We start from the raw sequence: 20,103 nt of genomic DNA on the forward strand, positions 1-20,103 counted from the left end.
ATGCAAAACTGTTCAAGAAACTCACACATACACATACAAATGTCAGCTTAGCACTTTTGCTGTGTGCATTTTTAGGAACAAACACCTATACCTAAAATAGCCTTGTAAGTATGCCCCCAAATTTACTAGATTGCATTTTTTAAAAAGAAACTTGCTATGGGCTGGCAAGAGACAGAGAGATGCTTTTCTATGCTGAATGCGGAGGAAGGGGCATCCCTCCCCTGTCAGCGCTTGCTTTCAGTGCTGGACACAGAGGAGGGAAAGAGCACCCTAGTCTTCCTGCTCCATCCCTCTCATGCATGGAATTTCCAATCTCCTATTGCTACCAGGCTAATGTTTAAAATAAGTGATCTCTCTTATTGCCATGAGGACATTTGTTTGTGCATGCCTAGCACTTTCATCTTGTATAGGATGAGTTTTGCTGTACATGAGAAGTGTGAAAGGAGGCTGGGTTTTTCATTCCTGAGCTTTCAAATGGAAGCCCAGAGGCAGAATTATTTTGATCATGCCCAACCCACCTCATCCTTTTTATAAAGGCAGTGGGAGGAATGTACTGATTGTTTTAAAAAGGATTCTAGTAACATAAGGACATGCACTATTTCAACTGAAGATATATCCTGCATTTTAAAAATGCATTTACGATGAAGTTCCGTATTTTCAACCGACATCAAAGAAAACCATTCTTTTCCTTTGATGCTGTAATTTAACATGAGTCATATCATTAGGTGCCCCCTCCCAACTCCCTGAGCAGTGGAACATGCTAGGGGCAATGTTACCAAGTTGGGTTTCTTTTGGATTGCAAATGTGCAAGCAGAGCATCCTGAAAGCAAATAGGCATTCTTTCAGCAGGCAACAAATCCCTAGAGAGAGTCTTAATCTTTGCTCCTCAGGGTGCTTCCTCTACAGCTAGTTTACAACTCTGAAATATTCTCTGTCTCATTCTATTCAGATTCAAAACTGCGCTCTCTCTCTCTCTCTCTCTCTCTCTCTCTCTTGCACACCTTACTGACCACCTCCCTCTCACTGAAAACTGAAATGATACCCAGATATAAGTGGATAACTACATATAATCTACTTTATGAACATAGTTCACTCATTGGCACCATTCACCCAGGAAAGCAGAAACGGTTAGAATTTGTCAACTGCCCAAGTAGCCATATTCTATATGGAAATTGATTTTATTGAGAGACTTAGACGTGTAAAACGAGGATGACCTTAAAGAATGGCTCTTTTTTGATGCAAAATCCTCGCAGAACCAAGCACATTTACTTTAAAACAAAAAGCAAAGTAAACTATTTCCATTTTACATATATCACATGTCCTCAAGTCTTTTCATTTTATGATTTTGGTATGGAAATGCATTTCCAATATATAACATTCTGAGATATGCTCACTGAAATGCATAAACTCAAGTATTATTATTTGAGCCTTGTGATTAAATATGAATGGGTCTTGCCTTGAACTGGGTAAATTAATGACACATTAACACTCCCCATGGAGGAATATGATATTATTATTATGCCATAAAATGTATTATTAAAATATTAGACTTTGTTGATTTTAAACCTTTTTGTAAGTTGCTTAGATACCGGTACTTTCCCATAGTATGTGACTAATAAGTCAAAATACTAATAGAACATCTGCTTTACAAGGAAATTATTTTGATATTAAATTTATGTTGCAACCTAAATTTCACCAGGTGTAATTGAGACATAACCCTTCAACAGGTAACACATACGTGTCCCAGATTGAATGACCCCCAAAAGTGTTGGAACACTTATTTTCTTCCTTGAGTTAAAAACCTATTTCTACATTCCCTGTGCTTTGAAGCAAAGAAGAAAAAGGAAAGATCCACACAGATTAAATAGACAGTCCAGTTGGCAGTTATTCTCCAGAGAAGAGAAAAATTACTGTCAGATCATGTGAAGAAAAAGCTAAAGTTAGTCAGATTAGGCACCAGAGATTTTGTGTGAGAGTGTGCAAGGAGAATAGTAATGAACTTTCTTTCACCTTGCTGAGTTGTACATAGGAGTCTAGTGCACTTAATAAAAACTAGGTGTTGTACATATAGATGGGAAACTCTTGCTGCAGTCTTACAGGCATAACACAAAAGCATAGCAAAATGGAAGGGGGTATATCTTTGTTTCAAGAACAGTATAGCAGTGCCAGGGGAAATTATGGTCTAGAGATCTGTGATTTCTGGCATGAAATAGTAGTGCTGTAGTTTCCCAGTTTGTAGTTTATTATGAAGAGAGATCAAGCTCCCCTAGAGTTGGGGAACCTGTGGCATTCCAGATGTTCTGGACCACAGTTGCACTAAAGTTGAAGAGAATTGGAATCAACCAACTTCTGGGGAAGATGTAGCCCTTCGACTGTTGCTGGACTACAACTCTCAACATCCCTAAATCTTACTCATTCTTGCTGGGGCTGATTTAAGTTGGAGTTCAACATCTGGAAGGAAACAGGTTTCCCACCCTTGCTCTGTACCTATGTGGAGAGGCCATAGCTCAGTGGTATAATACAAGGTTTGCATACAGAAGGTCCCAGATTCATATCACATAGACAGTGTTTGGTGTCTTTGGACCAAAATGGACCAGTAGACTAATTCCATATAAGAAACGGGAGAGAAGGGGACATCTGGAATATGTTCTTCCTTTGTTAAGGCAGGTTATTATCTGCACTGGCAGTGCTGTTTGGTAGTACAGGAGAACCATGTTCTCATCTCTGGATATAGTTTTATCCCAACCTCTGCTCGGTTAATCAAAGCATGGAAGCCTTTGCCCTTGCATGCTAGAATGGTATGGAGGTTTACAAATACACTGCTGGTTCAGCTAAAAATAGTGACAATGCGACAATAACAATGTTACTCATTCTTGGCATCTTCACTCTCCCCGGTGGAGCAATCATCTGTATTAAAATCATCAATAATAATTACAGCCTCTGGGGAGATATGGGCATTAAAACCACATGGATCTTGGGATTAAGGCGCTTAAAGTTGAATGCAAAGACTTTTGAACTGTTGCAGTTGATTTGAACAACCACGGAAATTCTAGCCCAGGTTTCTTGTTGGCCACACAACTTTTGGCCAGGTATCCATAAATCTAACATTACCAATGGCAGACTTGAGCCATCATCATGCAAGGGAAGTCGCTGATCCAAGTAGAAGTGAAGCATGAGGAATGAGGGGGCTGCAGGAGCCAATAAAAAGCAAAGGTTGTGAAAATGAAAATGGTCTTGTGCTTATACCGCATTCCTTGCGTGTATACATATAATGTTGAATATGTGGCACGACTGGATTTCTTCAAGTCTCTAGTGTAGATAAGGCTTCACTATCTTTCTCTTGATATTATTCCCTCCCTAAGCACTTCATAACTTCCTCTTTGAAGAATCTAAAACTATGGATCTATGTTAATCCATAATGCTTGTGTGTGAGTGTTTGTTGTTATTCAGACATGTAAAAGAATTCATAATGTCAGGGAGCTTCAGTCACAGGTAGGATGTTTTGGATAGTTCCCAGAAAAGTAATGTATTTGTTGTTTTTTCTTGATGTAAACAAAGAATCACGTAGCACCTTAAACACCATGAAATGTATTGTGGCATAAGCTGTCATGGACTAATGTCCACATTATCAGGTGTGCGAAGTGTGGTCCTCAGCTGACAGTGATAAGTGAAAGGCATGCCGTGTGCATGAGTCTTCTCTCTGACCAAGACTCAAAATCAGGAGGTTTACCCTGTGTATTGGATCTGCAGGCTTCCATTTTCACTCCTTTTCTCTACTTTCCTAATTTGTGGCTAGCCTTTAGGTTCAAGGGCTTATTTCCTGTCTGACAGCAAGGGCTGGGTCTTTCAGATCACCTAGCTGCATCACTATTTTTTTCAGGGTGCTTTGGTACTAGAAAGAAAAGAGAACACTGGTGTCCCTTAGAAATTTTATTTTAGAATATACCCTCAGGGTATTTGCATACTCAGACTCCCAGCAGAGTGTATAGGCAACACATGACTGCAAATACTGTCCTGAAATAAGAAAAAGAAAACGTGGGTTGGCTTTGAGGCAGAGGAAAATTAAAATGTGTTAAGAATAGTCTTCTCTTCTGTTTTGTCCAGGGTGCTTTGAATGCTGCATCAAGTGCTTGGGGGGCATTCCCTACGCCTCCTTGATTGCCACCATCCTGCTGTATGCTGGGGTTGCCCTCTTCTGTGGCTGTGGTCATGAAGCACTCTCGGGAACTGTCAACATTCTTCAGACCTACTTTGAGATGGCAAGAGCTCCTGGGGACACTATTGATGTCTTTACCATGTAAGTCTCAGCTTAACCTTTGCATTTATACCACTGCCATACAAGATGTAATTACTAACCCTCCCTATGTCAGGCATTATGCAGCCAAGTGAACAGAAAACATTTGCTTGAATTTCTTCTAAATCTATTCCATAGCATACGGATATAAAATATTTCTCACTATATAAATATTTCTATTGATAGTTTTTCATTCTGCAAAATGAGTGTACATTTCAATATCATAAAAAAATGAAATCTAGGGTTGGATGAAATCTAGCTGTGGGCTGCATTCAGTCTGTGTGGACTATCCATGCTGGTTTCTAAGGAAATGTGAAGGTAGGTGGGTGCTTTAGTGGGTGCAGAAATGGACACTTGGTGGAATTAAGTGTCAGGCTGTTACAAGTGTTCTGACCATGCATGCATTTCCCCTCCATCCTCCTATTTAATGTTCTGGGGGTTCACCTGACCAGAGCTGTTTGGGAGAGGGACACAGGAGAAGGAGAGGGAGGAAAGCCCCATTGCACAATTGCAAATCCTTGCACAAGGCTTCCACTGGCAGGACTTGTTAAGTGTTAGCAGGTTGAGCGGTGGCAAGGAGAACATGGCCACCTAGTAGGAAGAGAGGGTTGTTTTCAACACTGCTTGTGTGCAAGTGCAATGGACTTCCACTCACACAACAGAACTTGGATCTTCTCTTCGTTCCCATGCAATTCCCCAAGCAGGGAGTGTTGGAAGCTCCAGAGCAGATTTTGGGGACATACAGGGGGCTGAAGGGAGGAATTGAGAAAGTCCCGAAGGATACACTTCACTTTCCAGGAATAGGAAATACTTAATGTGGCGCTGTGTATGTGTGGCTGGGGATGGAGAATTCACATATTTTAGCTTGATTGCTTTATGATTGGTGCTCATTAATATTGCTTATATTGCTCTTCTTAAATTCGGTTATATTTTTAGAATTGCATTTAGAATAATGTTTCCAAAGCTGGCTTCACAGCTCAGTCTCTGGTTTATTACTGAATGAAAGCTAACCCGTTTTTCTAGACTTTAACTTAATGAGTCTCTGGGTAGCTGTTATTGCAGAAACATAGTAAATCAATGCATTAAGCTTTTCACAAATTATCCAGGTCTGCTATGTCAGAGCTGTACATGAAACATCAGTCAAGAAACATAGTTATATACAAAGAATTCAGAGACAATGATAAAGTATTTATCAATTAATTTGTTCATTTTTAAAATTCAATTGATGCCTGAAGATTACTTCCATTCCTTGGGAATTCTGTATTTCCCCTGCAATACATACACTTTTGTCTCATTGTAAATAGCAAGATAGAGATATACACATATAGTGACAATGTGTTGTAGTGGTTAGAGTGTTAGACTAGGACAGGGGAGACCAAGGTTTAAATTCATTGTCATCTATGATATTTGGCGATCTGATTGCTCTATTCCTCTCCACTATCATGCAAAAGAAACAAGCCAGACATTTTGGTTTAGATTTATGTCTGATCATGGTTTATTTTAGTGAAACAAAAAGCAATCCCTTTTGAACATAATACTAAGCAAGGAGTAAATACTAGGAGTAATACTAGTAACAAGGAGCAAAGCCAGAAAGTGGTGTTGGGGGATGAGTGTTCAGCCCTCTGGGCTCTCACTTGTGTGGTGCCTCAGGGCTTGGTCCTCTGCCCTATGCTTTTTAACAGCTACATCAGGCATAGGCAAACTCGGGCCCTCCAGATGTTTGGGACTACAATTCCCATCATCCCTAGTGGTCAGGGATGGTGGGAATTGTAGTCCCAAATATCTGGAGGGCCGGAGTTTGCCTATGCCTGATCTACATTAAGCCGCTGGGAGAGATCATCAGGGGGTTGGGACTGGGTGTCTACCAGTATGCAGATGATACCCAGTTCTACCTCTCCTTCAAATCAGAACCAGTGAAGGTGGTGAAGATCCTGTGTGAGTGTCTGGAGGAAGTTGGAGGATGGATGGTGGCTAACAGATTGAGGTTGAATCCTGACAAGACAGAAGTACTGTTTTTGGGGGACAGGAGGCGGGCGGGTGTGGAGGACTCCCTGATGCTGAATGGGGTAACTGTGCCCCTGGAAGACCAGGCGTGCAGCCTTGGAGTCATTTTGGACTCACAGCTGTCCATGGAGGCGCAGGTCAATTCTGTGTCCAGGGCAGCTGTCTACAAGCTCCATCTGGTACGCTGGCTGAGACCCTACCTGCCCGCAGACTGTCTCGCCAGAGTGGTGCATGCCCTGATTATCTCCCGCTTGGACTACTGCAATGCGCTCTACGTGGGGCTACCTTTGAAGGTGACCAGAAAACTACAACTAATCCAGAATGTGGCAGCTAGACTGGTGACTGGGAGTGACCGCTGGGACCATATAACACCAGTCCGAAAGAATCTTCACTGGCTCCCAGTACATTTCAAGCCCTAAATGGCCTTGGCCCAGTATACCTGCAGGAGCCTCTCTACCCCCATCACTCAGCCTGGACACTGAGGTCCTCCTCCAAGGGTCTTTTGCTGCTTCCCTCACTGCAAGAAGTGAAGTTACAGGGAACCAGGCAGAGGGCCTTCTCAGGAATGGCTTCCTCCCTGTGGAATGCCCTCTCTTCAGATGTCAAGGAGATAAGGAATTATACAACTTGTAGAAGACATCAGAAGGCAGCCCTGTATCGGGAGGTTTTTAACATTTGATGCACTATGTTTTTAGATATACTGGGGAAACCCAGCAAGATGGGTGGGGTATAAATAATAAAATTACTATTCTTATTATAAGCAGGTGAAAGTCATAGTAAACCATTCATTATAGTTTACCAAGATGTGTGAATCAATCCAATAAAACAATGAATCAGGGTTGCATAAAATGTCTTTATCATCCTTGTCTAACACACACACCTCCTGCCAGGACTACAAAACTGATTTTGGAACTAATTGTGGTAAATTATATTTAATCATGCTTATGGCTTCTCTAGCATTTATTGGCACATTTATCTCAATATAACGTAAGTTCAATCTTTACATGAAAGATTTATCATGGTTTGGTTAGAAGATTCAAATGACCAGGGGTGTGTAAGCCATCCACTTCTCAGCTCACAAAACATATTGTTTTCTCTAAGCCTTTCTGGCAATAGATAATGGCTCTGAGTATGTTCAGTAATATCTATTCAAGTTCTGAGCTTCCCAGTCAGGCAGTCTGCCTGCCTAATAGTTTAGTGCCACTCCCAGAAACTGGCCTGATTGGCAATTCACTGTGTAACAGGGACTTCCTTAGTTGTTCAGCAGTCTGGATGGCCTCTGTGAGAACAGGATGCTGGACGAGATGGGCCCTTGGTCTGATCCAGTCAGCCTCATCCAATGTTATTATGTAGCTTTGTGATAGTGTCTCTGTAAGAAGTTCTATTAGAGTGACTTCATGCTATAAGTATGTTTAGGAGGGTTCACCCAGCACCTATGATTTACATAAATTTAATAAATAATAACAAAAAGATAATAATCTCTGAGAAACATTGCCATATGAGGTAAAGTGACTTTGTGGGTGTCTCGGGATCATTATGATACGTTGCACTTTCACTAACTGAATGTTCCTACATGCCCCCCCAAATTTCCTCCTCTATTTATTTGTGAGAAGGGCATTCTCAATGACACCTAGTTTTGTGCGTGCAAGGATTTTAAAAATTTATTTATGGAGGAATGTTCAGTCACGCAGACCCCGCCTGCAATCCGAAGTGGTGGAACCCATTGACAGATTTATCACTTCAGTGAGAACTTTGTTTAGTACCTCTCTTGTTCAATATTTGCCATCTCTTTCTTGCACATTGCAGTGTGGGAGCCTATGACGCTTCAGGAGTGTTATTGTTTCCTCTTAACAATTATAATTTTGTAATGAGTGGCTGGGTAAGGTTGTATGCATTTTCTTTGACAAACCATCTGTTTCTCTGTTTAGAATACGGTATGTTCTCAATCACCATAATGCAGCTTTCTTAGGAATCTTTCTAATTTCATGCTGTCTGATTTTTAATTTTTCAACACCCATAAAGGACAACAATGTAAGTCTACACCATACAATAGATTCAGGATTCCTTCACCCTTTCATCTGGCATAGCAAAACTGGAAGTGGCTGAGCAGTGATGTGACCATACACTGCCTCTAAGATTCCTCAGCTGCCTTAAATGTTTAAACTTGAGAAAAGAGAAAGCAGCCCCACATCCCTTTTATTCCTTCCTCTTCTGCAGCCTGATGGAATGGCTGCAGCCAGATGGCAGTGACATCTTCAAACCATGTGATTTTGAAGTTATTGCCTACAGTTACCCGACCTCTTGATTCATATTTAGGACCATATATATATGAACAAAATTGAGAACAGACTTTTATTGCATCAATTCAGGATTAATGTCGACTGCGTGAAATTCAGTTTTAATTATAGAAGCATTTCTGGCTTCTTTGGAGTACTGTATACTGTAACACTGTATACGAAGCGAAGGATTAGCAGCATGTCCCTGATTGCCATAATGTGAGAGATGTGGGGTGGTATGCATGTACCCTGATTTCCATGCATATATTCACCATGTGTCCCCAGACACACTTCTAGCTGCTGCTAGAATACCCTTCTGAAAGAAACAGATATTAATGACACCAAACATTAAAATAATAGATTGACAAGGTGTGGGAGTTTGCAGTTATGGCTAAGCTTTCATGCATTCTTAAATGGAAAGAAAGCAGGTAGACAAGATACATTCTCGATAATCTGGCAAAACTTTGTTGACTGTAGTAGAAGGTATGGGATACTGCCATTTTATGAATAATGAATTGACATTCCTTTAATTAGTTAAGATAATATGATAAAAAATGCTTTTTGAGGAATCTTTGCAACCTTTATCTGGGCTATTGATAAATACCTCCTAATATCAATGTAAGCATTGTACAGTGGTACCTCGGGTTAAGAACTTAATTCGTTTTGGAGGTCTGTTCTTAACCTGAAACCGTTCTTAACCTGAAGCACCACTTTAGCTAATGGGGCCTCCTGCCGCTGCACGATTTCTGTTCTCATCCTGAAGCAAAGTTCTTAACCTGAGGTAATATTTCTGGGTTAACGGAGTCTGTAACCTGAAGTGTATGTAACGTGAAGTGTATGTAACCCGAGGTACTACTGTATTTAAAATAATAATAATAATAATAATAATAATAATAATAATAATAATTTATTTATACCCTACCCATCTGTATATACACGTTGCATTGACTTGCAGTTACCAAAGTATTTTTTTTTAAATTGAGGGTAAAGACTACCAATGAGAGTGGAATTCTGTAACAATTATACTGTGTAATCGCTAACAGCAAATAATTGATTTAGAAATGGCCTTGGTTGAACAATCCTAACACTTTCACAAGAATTGATAATCTGCCTACCCACTCCTCCATGTGACAACCCTATGCTCAGCTGTGTGAATGTGTCACATGCATTGTGCCTCTGCTAGGCGTAGATATTTTAGCAATGGAAGGTGTTTCCCATCTTGTGGATGTCATTGTGGGCATTGGGAGTCCTTTGCTTTTGCAGAGTAGAATTGCATCCATCAGTGTGAAATGCTCAGCTTATTTTCAATGAAAGGAATCTGTAGTTCTTGCCTTAACATATCGCTGGTCCTAAGATTGATGTCAAAATATAGAAACAACACAGGCATTATTATACTGCATGTGGAGAAAAAGGAATCTTTCTTTTTAAAAAAAGAATCATCATTAAAACATTAACTAACACAGATACCTTTTAATTACAGGATTGACATCTTCAAATATGTGATCTACGGGGTAGCAGCTGCCTTCTTTGTCTATGGCATTTTGCTGATGGTGGAAGGATTTTTTACAACTGGTGCCATCAAGGATCTCTATGGGGATTTCAAAATCACCACCTGCGGCAGATGTGTCAGTGCTTGGGTATGTTAATATGACAGCCTTGATTACTCATGCTAATTTCAGTTGCATCAGAGTATTTTAATTAATCTATACTAAGTTAGCAAACTCAGTGGACTAGAAAGTGTGTCTCTAGGTATGTATGTGGAGCAGAACACATCATCTTCTTATATTTAAGGATTCCACCCAAAACTCAAGCTTAATATTCTGAAATATGATAAAGGGTTTCCATCAGGAGAGTGATTTAAAGCCCTCTGCGACAGAGAACAAATTCTCATAGATGTTTTAAAAATCAGAGCTGTAAATGTACTTCAGGAGTTACAGCGTTTTATAGAAGCAATTACTTGTATGTCGTATTATTGTATCAAGACACAATAGGCCCTTTTGGTTGATCAAGGGTGTGCAGAGATGTGCTTCTAAAACTAATTATGGTACATCTGCCTTCAATATGCCCCTTTCTGTGAGATTGCCTTTGGACATTATAAGAAGCCTTCCAGTTTTTGTTCTTCAACGATGATGTCAGAAGGGGAGCTCCCAAAGGAATGATTCAGAGTCTGTCTTGCAGTTGCATTTGACCAAGCATGCACATCTTGAAATGTTCAAAGCTCACCTCCATGGAAAACTGAATCATGCAGACAGAAAATAAGCCCAGTGCACACATGAGATTCCCATCACCCCCATTCACTTGTGCTATTATAAAAATAAAATAGTTCTAGTTAATAGGAATTCAAATCATCAGAATATTAAACTTCAGAGGGGGCAATGTGGTTAAATAAAAGAAGCTAGAATGAAAGAGTAGTTATATTCAGGGAAGTGTTTCTTGTGCTATCTGAGAAAATAAGTATCTCAGTTAATCTGTCTAATCTGTTTGTGCACACATCTTTCTGTATGTGAAAAGAAATGTGGTTATTAAACACAGATGCTAATGCATAATATTAAACTGACTTTTGTAGGAAGTAAGTTGATATACTCCTCAGTTCCCTAGTAGCTTAATGCAGATGAATTTCATAGCTGGGTAACAATTGGTAATCTGAAGTACAACAGTTTGAAAGGCTGTGCATCACATAGTAAAGTAAATGCAGTGAGATAAAATAAAGGCTGTTAATGAAACAATGGCACTATTGATTATAAGTGAGAATGATACCAAGACATGAGCATTCAAGTTTATGTAAAGAAATAAGACTGGGACTCACAAATTTAAGAGTAGAAATGAAGAACAGTCTATCCTCAAGAAAGATGGTGCATCACACAATGTTTGTCTTTCTCCATTTCAATTTCATACTTTCTGATCCAAATGCATTTATTTGGAAATAAATTCAATTGATTTTGGTAAAACATTCTTCCAAGTAGATGTGCTTCAGACAAGGATATTCGGTTGCAACCATGTTCAAGCTTTCTTGGATGCCAAGTGAGAATTAAGCTATGCTCTCAGTGCATAGATAATAATGTATGAAGCCTGTTCTATCCCACGCCACTTTCACGTGTCCACGTAAAATTCCATCCTTTTCTGTTTCTGCATTCACCCGCATTATTATTATTATTATTATTATTATTATTATTTGCAGAAAATGTGCATTTATTTTAACTTGTATTTTCTCCCACAATATGCATTTTAATTGTATTGGGATTTCTTTTAATCATTTGGAAACTTTTGAGAAATGTGTAAGTTGTGGATAAGTTAAGTTCCAATCCACCCATTTGTAATCCCTACAAAAAATAGTTTGTTTTTAACTGGGTATGAACATAAAGTTAATTTAGTTGGTGTATAAAGCATTTTGCCTATCTGACAAATTTAAAGGCAAGTCTGATTACAAAACCAACTTCTTAGGGTTTCTCTGGACATTAGGCTGATCATACCTTTAATATATTAGTTTTGACTGGGCGACTAAATGATGTTTTGATGGGTTAAGTTAAGATTATCCAGTTGTCATGGATGGATGGTAGCAGTTGCCCCTTGCAGGGATAAATGACTAATTAAGATAGTCCACCCTCTGAGAGTTATGGCATCCAATGGACACCTGAAAGCTTTAGGTGTGTGTCCAGTTAGAATGGCTGGCAGCCCTGCTGAGGCACTAGTCTTATTGTGGAATGGCAATATGCACAGTGGATTTCAGATGGCTACTTGGTACCTGGGAGAACTCCAATAGATTTAAAAAAAGGCTGGATGACAGTTAAAGCAAATGGAGTACAAGTGCAGGCATACATCAGAAATATTATGGGTTCAGTTCCAGACTACTGCAATAAAGTGAACCCCCCCCTTCAGTGCATATAAAAGTTATGCTTATATTATATTGTAGTCTTTTAAGTGTGCAACAGCATAATGTTTTAAAAGACAACGTACATTATTCAATTGAAAAAAACTTTGTAAAAATGCTAACCTTCAACTGAGCCTTCAGCGAGTCATAATCTTTGGGCTGATGAATGGTCTTGCATTGACTCTTCCTTTCACTTCAACACTTAGAGGCCATTGTAGGGTTATTAATTGGCCTAATATCAATATTTTTGTGTCTCAGGGAATAGGGAGGGCTAAGAAGAGGGAGAGAGATGGTGGCGAGGAAGGAGCAGAGGAGAAGCAGCAGCCAAGCCAGTTCCCTTTTGCTTCCTTCCCCACTGCCGTGCTGTATGACTCTCACAAAATGGCCTGCCTCAAACTCCCACAGAAAAGGCGGAGGGAAGCTCAGTGGTCCCCCCTGAGAAAGCATGCTTAGCCTCCCTGGCTGCAGGGGTGGGAGTGGAAAACCCTGGCTTCAGCCCAGCCATCTCCAATCCCATGGCCAGAAAAGGGGCAGTGGGGGCTTCCTTCCCCTGGAAGCAGCTGTGGCTACACCTGTATTCTGATAAGGAGCAGCAGGAGTCACTGCTCCTGTAGCTTCATCTCCCAATGCAGCAGCAGAAGCTCCTCCAGGCCTTCATTTTTTTACATAATATCTGAGAAGTTCATTAAAGCAAGCACAATAAAATGAGGTGTGCCTGTATAACGTAAGTGACCAAGCACACAATCACATCTTGTGGGATCTTCCTATAAAGGGAAGTAACCTAGAATCCAACTGCTGTGTCAAGTTTGTAAGTCACTTTGAAGGCAAAGTCTCTTGAAGGCCAACCTTGATATCACAGTTATTACAGATCTGGTGGATGTATCTAGAGCACCATCTAGACTAGGTTTGGATCTGCTTTAGTTGCTGAGGCCCAAGGACACAGAAAGATGCTTGAAAGCATATGGACTGTCTGGAATCTGGGATCAGCCAGAGGCACTACTGATAAAACCATTAAAGAGAGAGGTTCATGATCTGTGGCTCACAGGGGGGCCTTTTTGGCAATGATGCCCTGGTTGTGGAATAACCTCCCCACTGAAGTTTGACTGGTGCCAACACTTTCCATCTTTTAGTGCCAGCTGAAACCCTTCTTCTTCCTTTTGAGTTTTGAGATATTTGCCTGTGTATTATTTATTTTAACAGATGGCTTGTTTGATTGAAATTCTAGATTGAATTGTATATGGTGTTTTATGCTTTAGGTTTATATATTGCTACACACCCAGAGGTCATCTCATGAAGTATGGGATATAAATCTCATAAATTAATAACCATAAAACAAATAAATATTTTTATCAGCACTTCTTCAAGGAGTTCAGGATTCTGCTGTTGTTTACTAGCATACTTTTCACAGTACATAACTCATTGTGATTAGTCCAGGAACAGCTTGCAAAATAAACACTTTGGATTTCTCTGCTGGTAACTGACCATCTTCTTGTGATTGATGTTCCCAAAATGACAATGGCTGTGTAACATTCTCACTCTTGCAGTTGCTTTGCCATTACTGCTAAGTTATTTATTATCTTTTTGCACATATGCTTGCAGAAATTCTTAATCATTAATAAGATTTCAATCTCTGTCTGTAGAATAGCTTTCTATCAGCCACATAAATCTTCCTTTGAGGTATTCACATCAATTTAATGTGATAAGCTGGTATCTTTTAGTACTATTTTTGTGGTGCTTAAGGGATATTAACCAACAGTTTGATGAATAGAAGCAGAAATGGCTTGTATTTCAATAGTGGATGATTTTCCTTTTGGATTCAGTACAACAATGAGAAGTAATCCCATTTTAAGAGAGGTCTTGGACCTGTATTTGAATATTGCTTGGACAAATTATTTGGAACACCTACTTCTACGATGGAATTGAACTCTTCAATAACTGTATCTGTTGAGTAATTGTTGATAACATAACATTCTCAGAATGAGACGGTGCGAAAAGACAGAACAACTATGAACAGGAAATGAAAACAAAGATGGAAATAACTACGAAGATGATTTGATGTATTGTTGCATGGTATTCATATGTTACTGTATTTATTTTTAAATATTATGTATGCACCCCAAAATTATGCATGGTGAAAGGCAGGTTTAACAACAACAACAACAACAACAACAACAACAACAACAACAGGCTTTGCACTCGCAGATGTGTCTTTTTATCACATGCACTAATGTTTTCAGTGCCTTCTGTATGCATACTGTAATATCATAAATGTATTGCAGACAAATGCAATGCACTGCATTTTATAGTAGGGAAATTTGTACTCCACCAAGAATAGCCAGAGAGTTATGACTGATGCCTTTCCTGGGTACATAAAAATGCTCAGACTGTGACGAGGTCTTTACTTCTAAGTTCAAACTTCTTAAACTTAAAAGAATGCACATTGAAGAAAAAAGACCTTACAAATGCTCAGAATGGGAAGCCAGGACTTTGGCTGATTAACATTCTATGTTCTTTGAAATGTGTTTGTTTTTGCTTTTCCTTATATTATGCATTTTGTGTCCTTTATTGTATTTTAATGTTGTGAACAGCCCTGTGCTCTTCAGATAAAGTGCAGTATGCACATCTCAATTATTAGCAAGGCTGTCACAGCAGATAGAAGTTGAACAGATAGTTCTAATACCATAGGGTGTGGCTTTGATTCCTAAATTCTGTGAATGGGTTTTAGGGGTTTGGGTATAAAACTGTTCTTCGCATACTTGCTATTTAACATTTAAAACTTTGGGCTCTCCAAAGCCAAAAGGTGTGCACAGGTGTACTTAAGTTGTGCAGTGAGCCCCCTGGGGAAGTGCACTCACTAAATTTTGTAAAACATAGAACTTTCTCTTCCAGATTGAGCGCAAAGGAAGCTGGTTCTGTGGCTTTACAGCAGTGGCTGAAGCTGAACAGCCCTGATTGTCTGGCTATTAACAGCTTGGGTCCCAGTTACCTCAAGGACTGCCTAATCCATTAAATTACTGCTTGAGCACTGAGGTCTTTGTGGGAGTGACTGTCAGAGACACCCATGTCTTGGGTGCATGGCTCACATCCACTAGGAGCCATGAGGTTAGATGGTGGAGCCAATTTTGTGCAAATCCCTCATAGTTGAGGTCAGACAAGCCCTCTACCTATTGAACTTCCAGCAAATACGAAAGCCTTTCTTTCTTTTTTATTCCAGCAAGCATTTTACTTCAAGTCTGATTTTTTAAAAGTTTTAACTGATTTTTTACCCTTTCTGTATTGTATTTCTTTTACACAGCTTAGAGTTTCTTGTAGACAGGGCTTTCCTTGAACACCTCCCTTGTTCTCATATCTGGCGCCCACCTGAGAAGTGCCAGAACTGAGTTCCGGTGAGTTCCAGCTGGAAAAAAAAAAGCCCTGTCTACAATAAACTCTAAGCTCCAGCACCTCTTTTTCTAGAAAAAGAGCACCGATTGTAGATAAGCAGTATATAAATTGTTTAAGTAAAATAAATAATAAACTAAAGTTGTCACTAACACACCTCTCCCCTAAGGTAGCTTTTCAGTGGTCCTCCCACCCTGCTTTAAGGAGGGCAAATGTACATTTAACTGGGGAAAAATGTACATTCAGCACAATATGCCTGAAGCATGGGGCCGGGGCAAGCCAGACTACTGAATCAGCAGTCAATTTGTTCACCAGTACATTGTGAAGATGGGAGTAAGCCACTCTCATGCTGTAGGAGAAAAACAATGTAGTGAATCTAGATTTAAGTCTACTTTTGTATGCACTCCAAGGGACCACAACATTTATTATCTATTGTGGTTCTTTTTCTGACCACTGCATGCCTTAACAGGCTTCTAATACACTCATGCATTACTACTCATCACATAACTGATCAGCTTCCATCTCCTTTGATAGTTCTCTTTCTTGCCCTCTGGAAGAAGCAGTTCCAAGTTAATCTGCTGATCCAACAACTCACTTGGGCATCTCTATTGCTATTTATGTTTACATTGCCCTTCCCATATCCCAGGTGATTTAAATGAACCCTGCCCTTACCTTGAATTGCTATGAAGTCATCTGACGCAAGAAATCCTCCAACTCAAATCTTGGAGCTAAGACTGTGAGAGAACAAGCCTGGTTCTTTCTTGTGCTTGCATATGGCAGGAAACAGTTGGTAGTGGGTGGATGTCTTTCTGGGAAGATTGTACGCCACTCCTAGATTTCCCATTGGGGAAACATGGATCCAAACTACAAGAAAGAAGATTCCACCTAAACATTAGGAAGAACTTCCTGACGGTAAGAGCTGTTCGACAGTGGAATTTGCTGCCAAGGAGTGTGGTGGAGTCTCCTTCTTTGGAGGTCTTTAAGCAGAGGCTTGACAACCACATGTCAGGAGTGCTCTGATGGTGTTTCCTGCTTGGCAGGGGATTGGACTCGATGGCCCTTGTGGTCTCTTCCAACTCTATGATTCTATGATTCTACCTACAAGGTCAGTCAGACTGCCGTGTAAGAATGATACACAGAAGGCTTACATTCCTATGCCAATCACTCATACTGAAATGACATACAAAGAAAAGAAAAGAAAGCAAGCCATTTGTGTTGGAATCAAAGATGGAAAAATAGCCCAGCTAAGTCTTACCCTAGCGCAAACATGTTTTTCAGTGCTGTTTCTCTAAAAGTTTAGAGGCCTATCTGTGGACACAGAGTTTGGGTTCAGGTTCATTTGTGTAGAGCAAAATTAACATCCTTTCTTAAGGTGCAATCTAGTCCAATAAATTTAATATGAGATAAATTTGGAGTACAGAATGAAATGTATTTAATATTTAAGATAGTTGTGCTCATATTGGCTTAACTTTATATGGGCGATAATGGATATTGACTGCCAGAATTTGAGGGATTTTGTAATCAGCTAAGTTGAATGGAAAAATCATGTCATTATCCTAGTGATACATGCCTCAGCATTATTATTTGCATATGCAGGCTGGGAAGTAAACACAATTACATAATGTTCTGGTTTTCCATAGTTCTGCTTATGTACTCTTTCACATTCTCACTTAATGGTTTTTAATGGTTCTTGGAAGAGATTTTTCTTCCCAGAAGAAAAAGAGACATGCTTTGAATGCATCCATCTTGTTTATATGGAATGTTTATGTAATGTGTTTGCATGTGTGGATTGAAACAAGCACGATAGCTTGCTACAAATGAGCATATGTACTGCATGTTGCCAACTGAATAATGGCAGAACTATAAAAAACAGGACTGCTGTCAAAAATCACTACCCACCCCAGTCCATAGCTTCTGATTCAATTTATTCTCTGACCTGATGCTTTTAGTTATCCCTACATGGCACAGTGATTTGTAGCACAGGTGGGAGATTGGGAAGATGCATCATAATGATGGCACGAAAGGAATAAGTAGAACTAGATATTCCAAGGGGGTAAGAGGAATATGAAGAATGAGTGATTTATTTTCATAAAACCTGGCAGTCCCAGTAGAAGCCACTGGTAGCTTGTTCATTGGTTTTCTGCTTGGCAAGCAAGGAGCTGATAGAAGTGATGAAGAAGAAGAGTAGCAGGTGATAATGGTAGTGAGGAGGTAGACTCTCTAAGCATAGAATCATAGAATTGTAGAGCTGGAAGGAACCCCAAGGGCCATCTAGTCCAACCCTCTGCAATATAGGAATTTCAACTAAGGGAGCTCATGGAAGGTGTCTTCTCCCAGGGCCCACCAAAACTTGTAGCCAACACCAAGTCTGCCCAGGCTGCTTTCATTAACAATTAGAATGCAATATGAATACTTTCCAAAGAGAATTATGCTATGCTTTATTTGGATTTACCTTTTCACAGTTATGCTGACTCTGATGTCAACTGTCAGACATTTCCTTCCAAATCCTCCACTGCTAGCAGTTTGAGAAGAATCTCCATTGTTCATAAGATGAATGTATAATTCTACACATTCACTCACAGCTGGCAGGTTTATTTTTATGCTAGTAGTGGGCTATTCATCACCTTGATTGCTACTTAGCTTTATAATAAGTAGACTGCACTATCGCAGGCCCAGCTGCTTGTATATAGTAATTGCAACTACGTAGTAGGCACTCTCTTTGCCATTCCATTTATGTCCTTTCTAAAGGGATCTAATTCAATTACCAAATATTCCATTCTTCCCTCTGGTTCATCATGATAATTAAATTGTTGACTGCCGTGTCTGATTCTTTCATTTCTTTTCAGCTGAAAATTTACCCATAAGCAATATTTCATTTACCTGTGACTGAATCCTAGGACTGGGTCTGCATCTCTCTACCTTAACAGGATTGAGAGATTACAAGATAGAGAGTTTGTATGCCTCTTTTGTGGCATGCAACATCTCTCATGTGAGCATGGTAACCATTTTTCTTGTTGCTGTGGCAACGTTGCACATCTCCGTTAAGGACTATTCACCAGCGTTTTGAAATAGAGATCTGGGTGCATTTAGCAGATGTGGGCTGTGTCATGTCCTTGCATTTGATGTCACTCTGCAAGTGGAGGCTGGCAGAGCTAGACTGAGGCATTCCACTGTCATCCCAGCCCTGGACAAAGGGGGTTGGGATTGAGCCCTAAGTCAAATATATGCATGCTTATTGTGGGATGTGCTAATAATTAGGCTCTTGTCACAAAACAAAACAGCATTGCAGTGGCATTGTAGGCAGACCTACCCACACAAATGCTTGGGCTGGAGTTTAACAAGTTCTAAATAGCTAATTCAAGAGAACAGGAGCCCAACTTTCAATAACCTTATGCTGTCAGAAGTTGGTAATTGATTGTGCAGCAGGCATTTGAACTGTCTCAGATATATTTTTCTTCCCATAACATTATTTTTTTCATATCATGTTCACATAGGCTTCACTGTATAGATTTAATTACAAATATTACTGAAGTATGATAAATTACTACGGATTGATTCATTATTAATAGAGCATTCCACACATCGTTCTCATTTTCTTCCTCATGAAAAACAGTTGGAGGCAGGAAAGTAAACCTGGAAGAATCAATCACATTGACTTCAATTAATAATGCAGAAGGGAATATATGAGCATTTCAAGAAGAAGGAAGGACCTAATTTAGAAGCTGTGACTCAGGGTGCTTTACACCCCCTGCTGTATATGCTTCATCTTTGCAAACAGAAAACGAGTAAGGGAAATGAATCCTAAAGCAGGGATGAGGAACCTGTGGCCCTTGAGATGCTTTGAGATGTTGGATTGTAACTCGCATCAAAGCTGACCATTGGCCAGGTTTGCTGGAGTTGGCATCTAACATCTGGAGGACCTCTGGCCTAAAGTTAAAAAGAGGTGGAGAATAGAAGTACCAGTGGAAGAACCCTGAGTGACTATTATGCTGACCGACAGGGAAGAGACAACTGGGAATGAAGAAAGGAAACAATGTGGATGGCAGCAGGCCAGCACACTGGGTGTATACCCAGCCTCCTCCCCAAAATGTCTATCAGGTTCTTAATACATAGTGTAACAAGAAATAAAATGAAATTGTCTTTTTAAAACAACAGCAACAACAACAACAACCCACAAGGAGATACCTTCTAAAATTGGAACGCAGTTCAGGTTATGGTGGCGGTAGTTAGATCTTGCTGCAATTCATAATGGTTTAATTGAAGATTGAAATGTGCATCTG

At 39.9% G+C, this 20,103-nt stretch overlaps 1 protein-coding gene across 3 annotated transcripts in view; it reads left to right on the forward strand.

Moving 5' to 3' along the window:
* The window catches only part of GPM6A (glycoprotein M6A), a 197,719-nt gene that overhangs the window by 160,151 nt on the left and 17,465 nt on the right, over positions 1–20,103 (forward strand). For all 3 annotated transcript variants that reach the window (XM_081021775.1, XM_081021773.1, XM_081021774.1), the window contains 2 exons: positions 4,105–4,297; positions 10,055–10,211. In XM_081021775.1, the coding sequence (XP_080877901.1) occupies positions 4,105–4,297; positions 10,055–10,211 (350 nt within the window). The remainder of the gene's footprint in view (positions 1–4,104; positions 4,298–10,054; positions 10,212–20,103) is intronic.

Source organism: Podarcis pityusensis (genome assembly GCF_964106645.2).
Source record: "Podarcis pityusensis genome assembly, chromosome: 9".
Lineage (NCBI taxonomy): Eukaryota > Metazoa > Chordata > Lepidosauria > Squamata > Lacertidae > Podarcis > Podarcis pityusensis.